This window comes from Acomys russatus, chromosome 1 (genome assembly GCF_903995435.1).
Source record: "Acomys russatus chromosome 1, mAcoRus1.1, whole genome shotgun sequence".
In the NCBI taxonomy this organism is placed as follows: Eukaryota; Metazoa; Chordata; class Mammalia; order Rodentia; family Muridae; genus Acomys; species Acomys russatus.
The window spans coordinates 9,396,693-9,409,742 of record NC_067137.1 but is presented as its reverse complement, the minus strand read 5'-3'; the positions used below and the strand labels follow the sequence as shown (position 1 = coordinate 9,409,742).

At 41.8% G+C, this 13,050-nt stretch overlaps 1 protein-coding gene across 1 annotated transcript in view; it reads right to left on the bottom strand.

Annotated features, from left to right (window-relative positions):
• Thada (THADA armadillo repeat containing) overlaps positions 1–10,718 on the bottom strand; it is a 282,053-nt gene extending 271,335 nt beyond the window's left edge. Inside the window, exons 1-7 of the mRNA XM_051161396.1 lie at positions 10,593–10,718; positions 8,510–8,609; positions 7,176–7,270; positions 5,932–6,062; positions 2,487–2,635; positions 2,340–2,372; positions 1,845–1,893 (exon numbers count right to left, since the gene is read on the bottom strand). Coding sequence (XP_051017353.1) covers positions 1,845–1,893; positions 2,340–2,372; positions 2,487–2,635; positions 5,932–6,062; positions 7,176–7,270; positions 8,510–8,585 — 533 coding nt within the window. The 5' untranslated portion in view covers positions 8,586–8,609; positions 10,593–10,718. The remainder of the gene's footprint in view (positions 1–1,844; positions 1,894–2,339; positions 2,373–2,486; positions 2,636–5,931; positions 6,063–7,175; positions 7,271–8,509; positions 8,610–10,592) is intronic.
• Between the last annotated feature and the right edge of the window lie 2,332 nt (positions 10,719–13,050).

Below are 13,050 nucleotides of genomic sequence, written 5' to 3'. Positions count from 1 at the left end.
AAATGTACACAGCAGAGTACATGGCTACAAAAGGAATAAAATTCTGATACATATTACTACATACATAGGTCTTAAGTGAAATAAGCCCGACCCAAAAGGACAAGCAGGCTGACATGATGGTATATACCTGAAATCTCACCACTCAGGAGCTAAAGCAGAAAAATCATGAACTCCATGAATGCCACCTGACTATACAGATATATATAATGAATATACATGTACGTACAAATATATGTAACGAATATGTATATATTATATGATTTCACTTATATGAAGTACCAAAGATGGGCAAATTCAAGGAGACAGAAATAGGGTGGAGGTTGCTAGGGTTTGTATCTTCTCAACAGTGAATTCTGTGGGGCACACACTGACTTTGAAGCATCTATAAAACAGCCAACCCAAAATGTCTCGGAACCAACTGACTATTGAATCTACTAGGAAGAGATCTAACTGGAAATACTACATATAATATGGATAGTGGTTCACACGAAAGAATAAGAGAGTAGCAAACAGCAGGAACAAATAAAATTGGAGAGTTGGGCCCAGGTCGGTAGGATGAGCCAAGAAGTCTAAAGGAGACAAAGGAGTTCCTCTTGAAGCAGAAGGAAGCCCTCAGGCTAGCGTGGGCACACAGCTACTACTCCTACTCCATTTCAGAGCTTCCCTAACCCAGCAGCCATGATTTAAAATACTAAAAGGTACTAATAGATAGATGCATAAGGAACAAGGTAAACTGCAAAGCACGTGAATGGCTGGCGACTGATTTAACAGAATAAAGAAAGATAAGTCAGAATAAACCTAGAAGCAACCTGAGTTATAATGCCAAAAGGCTTAGGAATCATGGGCACTTTAATGCTGGTTTGATGTGGAAGTAAATGAGGGCTGAAAATAGGCCAAGTGACTACACATTTTAGAAAGATTAAGCACTCGAAACCAAACCTCTAAGGCAGTAGACAACTGATTCACCTATGGAGAAAGTAAAGCAATGCATGTCGCCTGGGAGTGGTGGACTAGGAGTGCAGCCTGAGTTCCAGCAATGCCTGTCAGGAAAGCAGTGCACACGGACAAAGCAGCTATGCCAAACTGCAGAAAGGAGAACTAGGTAAATATGTGCACACTGGCGGTCAAAATCTCAGGTCTCCACTCTATGCTGGCACTCAGCAATTAGAATATTAAAGCAAAGTCTGGATGTTGCTGGTGCCATAAGTCCACTGCCCAAGCAGTAAGGCCGGGCCTTAAAGGATTCCCAGTTAGACTAGACTGGGAAAAAACCTGCAGTCAACCCCACCCAGGTGCAGATTCACATCAATTCTTAATGACCTACTCCTGAACAGGAGTGCCTAGCCAAGGATCACTAGACTTCGGAGGAAAGTTTTTTGCCAGAAATACAGTTAGTAAACAGAGCAAACAGGGGGGAATATAAAACAAAACAAAAACTTTGAAAAATCAGAGACTATGTAAGGCTAAGAAAACTTGAAAAAAAAAAGATAACTATTATACTATTATTAATGTCTTCAGAGAGATAACAAGAAATTTTACCCATTAAATATCAAACACCCAAAGGTAAGAGAAATGACTTTTCTCTTTCTCATTTATTCTCATAATAATATATTTGATCTTTAAGAACTATCGCTATCATCTGAGCATGGTGGCACATACCTACAATCCCAGCACTTGAGAGGCCGTGGCGGGAAGATTACAAGTTTGAGGCTAGCCCAGTTTTCACAGTGAGACCTTTTCTCAAAAAAATCAATTAAAAACTAACAATCAATGCAAACACTGGAAGCAGCACATTATGAGCCCCGTCAGGAAGCCTGCACAGACACATCGCACCCAGCACTTGCCTGTTTTCTTCCAGGGTGTCAATTAAACTCCTCTGCAGAAAGCGAAGCACTGAAACAAAGGGAACAGGGTGACAAGCAGAGCTCCAAACTGAGCTCCAGCATCAGTGCCAGAGCATTTCAGAACATATTCCATACATGGTGTCGCGGAGAGGCAGGGACTTCAGCAGCTCGGTCTACTTTAGTTATCTGGAGTACTCTACTATTGTCAAGAAGTACCTTTTCCAATTATTTATTTTTATTTTATGGGCATTGTGTTTTGTATGCATGTATGTCTGTGAGAGGGTGTCAGATCCCCTGGAACTAGAATTACGGACAGTTGTGAGTTGTCATGTGGGTGCTGGGAATTGAACCCAGGTCCTCCGGAAGAGTAGCCAGTGCTCTTAAATGCTGAGCCATTTCTCCAGCCCCTACTGCCAAGAAATTTAAAGGAGTCAGTCCTAAAATGACTCAGAGAAACTGTCAGCCCTCAGAGCAAAAGAAAATATCAAGACTTACCGTTTTTAAGCAGATTAACAACACTTGCTTTACCTGCAAGTGGGAAAATAACAATGCTGAGGAGTTTTTGCCAAAATGGACATTTAAAAACAATGATGTAATGACAGACGTTACCCAGGAAAAGGCACCAAGATGGCGCTGGCTTACCCACGTTAAAGCTCTCCATGCAGGAAGAAATGTTGTCCATTACTTTCCTATAAGAATGTAAGTCAGCAGTATCTAATTCTTCTTGAAGCTGAGAAGTAAAACTGTGTGTAGCTTCAGTTAGAAAAAATTCAGGTAGGCCATTCAGTGAGCTGCACAAAAGAACCAAAGGATGGAAACCATGCATAAGTGAGGTTAGGTGTGGAAGGAGAGGACCCATCCAAATGCTCAGTAGAGAATCCCATCTTCAGAACACAGCCCACAGAAGTTCCCTGGCCTACCCTTTCCCAGCTGTCTCCCTGGTCCCATCCTGCTGTTTCTATCCACCAGGCTGGTCTCAACAGAGTCGCCATGGCAACGGGACTAAGTGGCATGCAATGACCGTCCACTGTGAGAATGGCTTTGACACATGGTGCAGGCTTTTGCTTCCCTTAGAATGTAAGACGCTAAAAGAGCTACGCTGTTTTATTCAGGTAAACCCCAATTCCTAGAAATGTACTTAAAATATAGTTAAATCCTCAACAAAAATTTCCTTAATATAAATCTAAACTAATGTCACTTTCATTCCAATTAAATCAAAGTAGGTATTTGATATTTAAAAAGTTTATTGCTTTTCTTGAAGAAATAAATCTAAAAACTGGAATATTCTGAAAAAGAAAAATCAGTAGTAAAGTAACTTATTCTATAATTGAGTCATATTATCAAAATAGTAAATAAAAGAGTGATACTAGTTCAATAAATATACACAAGTCTAAAATAATCACACCCTATTTATATAAGAATACAAATGACAAATATGAAAGGAAATGTATGACCAACAGTCTGGAGATACAGAGACCCTATGTGAAACAGAAAACTAAACTCATCCGTAACTTACCCAATACTCAAACTTGATTCTAGATGGATTTAAAAACCAGACAAAAAAAGTAAGACAATCTAGCCAATGGACAGAACATTCTCCACAGTTGAGTGGAGAATTGGGTATGACTTTCACACGAACTCTGGTGCCTCATATTTGACCATGTCCCCTAGAGGGGGAGACCTGGTGGCACTCAGAGGAAGGACAGCAGGTTACCAAGAAGAGACTTGATACCCTATGAGCATATACAGGGGGAGGAAATCCCCCTCAGTCACAGTCATAGGGGAGGGGAATAATGGGAAAATGGGAGGGAGGGAAGAATGGGAAGATACAAGGGATAGGATAAACATTGAGATGTAACAAGAATAAATTAATAAAAAATTTTTTTAAAAAAGTAAGACAAACAAGTAAAAAATCTTGACTTAGAGAAAGCGTAAGTAAACAACATGAGCTGGGCAGCGGTCGCACACTCCTTTAGTCCCAGCACTCAAGAGACAAAGGCAGGTAGATCTCTGTGAGTTTGAGGCCAGCCTGGTCTACAGAGTGGGTTCTAAGACAGCCAAGGCTACCCAGAGAAACCCCATCTTGAAAAACAACAGCAACAACAAAAAAACAAAAAATAAAATAAGGTAAACAACACATAAAATTTAGAAATCTGTATAATGAAAAATATTAATATGGTAGTGGTGGTCTTTTTTATCTTTATAAAGACAATCTATCATGCAGAAAGTGAAAAATAAATATATGCCTGGCACAATAAAACAATATATAGTATAAAAGGTAATCAGGGCTAGAGAGATGGCTCAGAGGTTAAGAGCACTGGCTGCTCTTCCAAAGGTCCTGAGTTCAATTCCCAACAACCATATGGTGGCTCACAACCATCTATAATGAAGTCTGGTGCCCTCTTCTGGCGTGTAGGCATATGTGCAGGCGAAACACTATATACACAATAAATAAATTTTAAAAATCTTTACAAATAAAAATAAAAGGTAATCACATTATAAAGTGTCCAATGAGTTGAGGATGTAGTTCAGTCAGACAGTAAGTATCTGCTGAACATGCAAGATCTCTGTGGGGTCAAAATCTAGCACCAAGAAAAGTTCAACACTAACAATTAGGAGAAGTAAATGATAATAAAATAGTATTTCTCAGGCCAGGAGGTGGTAGCGCACATCTTTAATCCCAGCACTTGGGAGACAGAGGCAAGTGGATCGCTGTGAGTTCAAGGCCAGCCTGGTCTACAAAGTAAGTCCAGGACAGCCAAGGCTACACAGAGAAACCCTGTCTCAAAAAAACAAAACAAAATAAAATAGCATTTCTCATCTTTAGACTTTAAAAACTTAAAGACTGGTATCATCCAGTGGTGGAGAGACACAAAGAAATAAGCAGTGTAATTCACAGGTATGGAAATGTTAATAAATAGCTTAGGGAAAGTAGAGTCAACATCTACGAAACAGGCCTTTTGGCCTAGAAATCCCACTCTAGGAACACTGGCAGATGATTATACACACTTTATGTATGATAAAGAACATCAAGAATAATGAAATCCAAAACACCAGGTATTTATCAGTGGCGAGGAGATTAAATAAACCAAATAATATGCATCATGGTACACATTTTGATATATCCATAATGTGGGGTATGTACAGACATAAATGCAGGCAAACACACACACAAAATAAAAATAAATGAATATTTTTTAAAACGGGCTGTCTTGACATGGAAGTTTCTCTAAGATGCCCTATTTGTTTGTTTGTTTCGTTTTCTGGGGGCACACGGGTAACACAGCACATGTATGGACATAAGACAGCTCGCAGGAGCTGGCTCTCTTTACCACATAGGCTGCAGAGATCAAACTCAGGCCAGCAGGCTTAACAGGGAAAACACAGATCCAGAGAGCCACCTCACCAGCCCTCCAAGATATTCTTTAGGAAATAAACTAACTGCAAGTATTGCATACAATATTATCCCATTACATAAAGAGTTAAACTAAAACAGTATATGTTAACCCAAAGAAAAGGTTTTAAAAACCAAAAACTGTGCTCAATTAAAGTGGTAGCCCTTTCCTAAAGAAAATCAAACAAGGCAGAATAGTGGAATTTAAGCCTCATTTACTTTTGTTCAAGTCTGCATCCCTTAAGTATTTTATATCAAGCATATGTAGTCCTGTGCTATCTGTTAGAATAGATGGGAACAGAGAGAAGGAACAAGATCATAGATTTAAACATCCATGTAAAAGAAGTGACCCAAATATCAGTGAATCAGGGCTCACTGAATAAATGCACAGCTTGTTTTTTTTAAATCCTATAACCTATGGCTTTTTGCTTCCTAAAGCCCTCAGACAGATACACAGACAGGCAATACAAATGGAATGTGCAGTAATATATTTTAGCTTAATTTTACCAAAACAGTGAATGAACTTTACTTGCTTTTTCTTTTTTCCTTTTTGTCAGGAAAGGTCCTTCCTTTCCTGAGGATGGACCACGGCCTTCTAACCTACCAGGTAGGCAAGCACACTACTAGTTACGCGTGGCCCCAGTCCCTGGCTATTTTTTGTAGCATTCAATTTACCTCCCTTCTTTTCCTTACCTTGCCAAAACTTTCTTCAGGGGATTCTTCAGAGTCAAGGAAAAATAGATGGCTGCTAAAATATCCAAACAACTTTGAATAGTAGGATCACAAACACTATGTTTAGCTACCTTCTCCAGGAAAGGCACAATCTATAATCAAAAAGAGAAAATCAAGGTCATTTTTTTCTAATATCAAATACATCAAACTAACTTGATTACAAATATTCTTTTAAGTCATCTTTCTTTTCTTTAAAGGTAAGAGGAGAATGACCTTGAACTTTTGACCCTCCTGCTTCTACCCTCCCCCACCCCCACCCCAAGAGTTGAGACTGCAGGTATATGTCACCATGTCCAACTTCTGTGGTCCTGAGGATGAAACCCGGGGCCTTAAATATGCACATGCTTCTACCAACTGAGCTACACTGCCAGCCTGGTTCCAGTACTCCTAAGCCTTTAACACATGCCCCTCCCTCTTTACTTCCTGACACACATCCACCCACTTTCAACACAGAAAACCTATAGCATTCTTTAAGAGTAAGTAATGGTGAAGTATGCCCTTAATCCCAGCACTTGGGAGGCAAAGAGAGGTAGATCTCCGAGTTCGAGACCAGTCTGGTCTACAAAATGAGTTCCAGGCCAGCCAGGGCCACACAGAGAAACCCTGTCTCAAAAACAACAACAACAAAAATGAGTACCATAATTTTTTTGGACTATAATATGCACCTAACCATAAGACGCACCCAGTTTTTAGAGCAGTCAAACAAGAAAAACAGTAAAAATAGCAATTGGACCGTAAGGCTCGCCGTAATTTCTCCCACTTTTGGGGGAAAAAGTGTGCCTTATGATCCGAAAAACACAGTAATATATTTAACCAATTTTTAAAAAGTGTGCATGTGTGGAAAATCTAAATGTTGAAATACAGATAAGAACAATGTGTATTTTAAATTAACTTTCAAATGTGTCTGATGTAAAGTTTTAAAGATTCAAAATTAATAGAAATGTTTTTTAAAATACCGCCACAAAAAAAATTACACACAATTATCTCCTATCTACTTATAGTACCAATGACAGTAGAACCTCAGATACTCTTTCTTTTGCTGCCCTGAATAAAAGTACATTATACAATAAACAGAAAAAGAAAAACTACCATTGGGTGATAAATCAGCACTAAATAACTGAAGCCAAAAACTATCAGTTAATTTTTAAAATCTGTAGTAACATGATAATATTCAAAACATACACATAACAAAAGCTCAGCTTTACCTGTCTAACAGAATGGATTTGTGACACTCCATCAGTGAGCTGTACACAATATAACAGCAAAGAGGCAAGATTTTTCCCTTCCACATCAGCGAAAGCTAAGGAACACAAAAATTTCAGTGATGTAACTACATATGGATTAATAGAACCTTTGTTATATATCCTACAAAACTGTTAAGGATATAAACCAGGACCGATGAGATGGGTTAAGGAGATAAGGCTCTTCTCCCTGGCCTGACCCTGAGTTTGAGCCCCATGCAGTGCAAAAAGGAGAGAGCCAACTCTCAAAGTGCCCTCTGACCTCTACCCATGTCAGGTATGTGCATGCCCACATACTGTCCTATGATTTCCATTGCTGTGAAATACTATGACCAAACAAAATCTGGGGAGGAAAGAGTTTGTTTTATTTTACAGCTCCCAGGTCATAGTCCATCACTAACAGGGGCCAGAGCAGACACTCAGGGCAGGAACCCAAGCACAGGCCATGGAAGCAACACTACTCTCTGGTTCTCCAGATGAATTACTCAGCTTGCTTTTATTATACAATGCTCGACCACCTATTCAAGGGTGGCACTGCCTACAATGGGCTGGGCCCTCTTACATCAATCATTAATTAAGAAAATGCACCCACACATACACACACACAGACTTGCTCACAGGCCAATCTGATGGAGGTATTTTTTCATGCATACACACACACACACACACACACACAAATAAATAAAGTAAAAATAAATACAGAGACTCTGATGTTGAAAGAGGACCCAGGTTTAGTTCCTAGCACCCACATGAAAGCTCACTACCCTACATAACTACAGTTCCTGGGTATTTGATACCCTCTTATGACCTCTGTGGGCTTTGAGCACTTACATACATGGTATACATACATACATAAATCTAAGAAAAATTATTTATTAAAAAATTAAAAACAGAGCCAGCGGAGGCATACACCTTTAATCCCAGCACTCAGGAGGCAGAGGCAGGCAGATCTCTGTTAGAGGCCTGCCTGGTCTACAAAGTGAGTCCAGAACAGCCAGGACTGTTACACAGAGAAGCCCTGTCTTGAAAAACAACCACCACCACCACCTCCACCACCACCACCAACAACAAAATAAAAACAGACATAAACAACAACAATAATAAAATAAAAACAGATATAAACCAAAATAATAAGTAGAACTCAACCTAAAGACAAAACTATTTTTTATCTAAAACTGAATGCAAAAAATATACGGAAAATTTAACAGAAAGAATTTCAATATTGTATAGGGTCTAGACCTTCAAATATTCTGCTTGCAGAATTTGCAAATTTGTTCATTAATTTAAAAATCACTTACATCTCAGAGTTTCCAGGTCCTGATGACTAACAGTCAATGCAGCAACCTGCATTTCTCTTTTCTTCTTCACACCCATTTTAAACAGGATAAACAGTAGTCTCTGTAAGAAAAAAGAACTTAAGGCACTGGTTCAGTGGAGGGTTTCTCCTGCAACAGTAACATTTGGAGCCACATGACTCTTGTTAAGGATGTTGAACTGTGCACTACAGGACACTCAGAGCCTCCCCAGCCTGCCCCCACTAGACGGCAGAAACATCTTACTAACGACAAGCTGAGGCAACCAGTACATGTCTCCCAACAGGATGAGGGTCTCTGGTTTACAAAAAACTGGGCTTATGTATTTGCTTAGGGTTTCTGCTGTTGCTGTTGGGGTCTCACTATGTAGTCTTTAAAATAGCTGCTGATTTGAAGGTGCAATTTCTTTTGTCCCACTGAAGGATTAAAAAGTCAGCGAACGCTCCAAGGTTACAGATTCTGCTTAAGTCAAAGGAAGAGCTCTAAGGTCCAATGAGGAGTGGGCTACCTTCTTCAAGCTGACTCTCCCAGGCAGAAACTGACTCAATGTATGTCACCTACACTGACACAGCCTCCTAACTGACCCCCCCCCCTTGCCTCTAAAGAATTCATTCTTGTTAGTCATTAAAGCAACCTTTTAAAAACACTAACAGCTGAGTGGTGGTGGCGCAGGCCTTTAATCCCAGCACTTGGGAGGCAGAGGTGGGCGGAGCGCTGTGAGTTCGAGGCCAACCTGGTCTACAAAGTTAGTCCAGGACAGCCAGGGCTACACAGAGAAACCCTGTCTCAAAAAACCAAAACCAAAACCAACAACAAAGAAAACACTAGCAAAGTCTAACAATATATTTGCTTTTAAACTTCCCAACAGTTTCCAACTCCACTAAATACAACATATTATTAATATCCAAATGTGGGTGTTTGGCACCGAATGCCTAAAAACAATCTGACTTCCTCTGCCATTTATTTCAAATCAATCTACTCTGTCACCTTAAGACCTCTCATGGTACCTGATGCTCTTATTATCACCTATGAGACTTCTGCATCTGACAATTAATGTTCTGTCCCACACATGACAAGACTTCTTTCTTATTACTGAATGCCATCCAAGCGCTTTCAGTAACATTACCTAAAATGTCATCACTCTGAGACAAATGCCATTCCCACATTTTTCCAGTGTGTATTACTATCTAAAATTACATTAACTTACACACCTGTATATTGTCTGTTTTCCCTAGCTGTAAACTCCACGAAGGTCAAAAATTTAATGACTGTGTTCAGTGTTTTAATTCTCAACTCTTTAAGCGGTTAGACGTGAAGTAGATACTTATAATCATGTGGTGGACAAAATCAAGGAACATATATATAAAAGAAAGGACTACCTGATACCTAAAAGTACAGACAGATCCTGAAACTAAAGAATCTATAGTCCCTTTGGGCAGCAAGTCAATACAGTAACGGCAAGTGAGCAGTCAGCCAAAGGAAAAAGAAAAAAAAAAAAAGAAAGAAAAGAAAAGAAAAAGTTAAGAACGAACACAGCCTAGACAGACAGGCAACTTGAAGTTCTGGGTTAAATTTAGGCATATAATTTCCTAAATGAGCAGCCAGCGTACAGGTGAGAAGGTACTGAGAAAAGAAACTGATGAGACAATTTTGATTTTTAAATGGCACGTTTGCAGCAGTATTCGATTCCAGAGTCCTAGGGACTACAAAAAAAAAAACAGACCCGGGGATTCTGTGTGTCCCGTGGATAATCGTGTGTCCTGGTGAACTGGGCCTCCCCAGTGCCGAAAAGCCCTGTCAAATCTGATGGTCCTGGGTACCACCTGCGGCTTCCCTCCCATCTACATCTCTCCGACTCCCACGTGGAGTCTGAAGAATGACAGAATGACAAACGGAAAGGTGGTTAAAGAGCTGTCACTATGGAGACCTAAGGGCCCAAAGGCACGGACTGAAGGCTGAAGGGCCAAGGCTGGCACCCTGGGGAGGGTTGGGGGCGGCAAGCTGGCTCGGGCACGCAGCGGAGAGTCCGGCCCACGCGCCTAACGGGCTGCACGCCCGCGAGCCAAACCTCGTGCTCGGGGGATGTCTGCAAGGAGTCGCCACCTCTGGAGAAGTTCCGGAAGTCTACGGAGAGCCAGCAGCTTCTAACGTGGTGAGCGATCCACTATCGATCCCAGTATAGGGAGGCGGGCCGGGAGCTAGCAAGGAAATATCGCGAGAGTAGCCGAGTGCTGCCGCGCCTCCAATCAGAAGTGCTGAAAGGCCGTGATGTCATCAGAGAGGGCGTCTGCCGGTGGTTTTGGATAGACCGCGACTCACAGTCGTTGCTGGGGTCTGTGCACGCCTCGCATTCTTCTGCCTGATGGGGCTGCAACCTCCACACCTCTGCGTGTCAGGCCAACATTTCTGTCTTAACCCAGACTTTCTACACTCACTGTGCCCAGCGCAGAGACAGGCAAAAACCACCCGCGGGATGGTTGGGTCCCAGAGTGAACTGAAGTCCCAGGCGAGGACTTAACTCCACGGTCCGAGCCTTGAAAGCTGCCCTAAAAGGGTGTGTCTTTTAACAACCCGCAAACTGCCATGCGTTCCAGTCCTTTAAAAATGAGTAAGAGGAGCCGGGCGTGGTGGCGCACGCCTTTAATCCCAGCACTCGGGAGGCAGAGGCAGGCGGATCGATGTGAGTTCGAGGCCAGCCTGGTCTACAAAGTGAGTCCAGGATGGCCAAGACTACACAGAGAAACCCTGTCTCGGAAAACCAAAAAAAAAAAAAAGAGTAAGAGGGCTAGAGAGATGGCTCAGCGGTTAAGAGCACTGACTGCTCTTCCAGAGGTCCTGGGTTCAATTTCCAGCGCCCACACATGGCGGCTCACAACTGTCTGTAACTCCAGCTCCAGGGGATCCAACTCTCACAAATGCAAGCAAAACACCAATGTACATAAAAATAAAGATAAATAAACAACTTTTTTTTTTTTTAAATGAGTAAGAACTGGAGACCTATTACCTCAGTAGGAGCTGGGGCAAGGAACAAGATTAGAGAACAGATAGATGCTAAAAAGCCCAGGATGCTAGCCTGGCCCCTGAGATGCATAGTTGGGGAAAATAATGAAAATTAAGTTCATCAGGTGTATGGCTTTTAGCCTTTAATTCTTTTATCAATTTTCTATTACTGTGCTTTGTATTTCCTTGTGGTTTTGCCACATGTATCAATAAACAATAGCTTGTTTGATTTTGTGTGTATTAGCCACCGATTTGCATCTTTTGTTCTTCAGGTCACCCACCTAAAACTGGGTGATAATTTTTTGATTCATTGTTAACATAATATACCATTCTCTAACGTGCTACATTTGTGATTCATGCAAATGTATCTGGACATTTGCTCTAAAGGCATCCAGAGCAGATGGGGCGGGGCTGGGAGGGCGGAGGTGGTGACAGAACACAGACTGGGCATAGTCAAGGATAGGGAAGCAGGATATCGAGAAAGAAACAAAACAAAACAAAACATGTAGGTTATAAGGAGGATGAGTAGCAGGGAATCCTATGAGCTGAAGCAGCCTGGGAGTTTAGGGTGGAGGAGGAAGTGAAAAAGGCCAGAACGCCAGCTTTGGGCTCCAAGATGCCTAACAAGTACATGCCAATAGGGACCAGAGGAGTTTGGAAGCTAGCTTTAGCTTTGGTGTGCACCATCAGTAGGGAGCCGGATACCTCATTTGCCAAAGGCAGGGGAAATAGGGAAACAACTCTTCCTGGTAGACAGAAACCATTTCACAAGTTCCAGAGGAATGCTGAAAATGTTGGTCAATCCTATAGTCCAGCATGAGCTGAGCCGAGACAGTCATTTTATACCAAGTCAGTGGCTGCCCTTTGGAGTGCCAGGGTTTTCCTAACAGTAGCATATTACTGATATGGTCTAGGGTTCTGGGTAGGCTAATTTCCTCTGGCAGTTAAAGAATTAGATATGTGCTGGGCGTGGTGGCGCACGCCTTTAATCCCAGCACTTGGGAGGCAGAGGCAGGTGGATCACCGTGAGTTCGAGGCCAGCCTGGTCTACAAAGAGAGTCCAAGACAGCCATGGCTACACAGAGAAACCCTGTCTCAGAAAAAGAAAGAAAGAAACAAACAAAGAGAAAAAAAGAAAAGAAAAGAAAAATGTGGAAGGAATGTGACAGGGCTCCAGGTGAACGTAGTCTTGGTGGGCAGTGCCCCATTGATAGCCCACTGAGAGAAGCGTCTGTCATAGATGGAAAGGAACCATTTGGGCCCAGGGACTAAGGGCAGGACCAGGGACACCAGCCGGGCTACTGTATTGCAAATCAACCATCTACCATTGATGGGAGGAGGGAACCGGAGGAGAAACCAGCGGTGCCTGGAGAGGCAGCAGAGAGACAGGGATGGACCTCTAGGGTGGGAATTGCTTTTATGGGGAGAGGATCCACATGCAGGCCCAGAGACACATAGAGATTCGTCCCGTGGAACTGAGACCCGGAAGGTTTAATTCTTGTTCTCTTTAACCTCCTTTCCCTCTG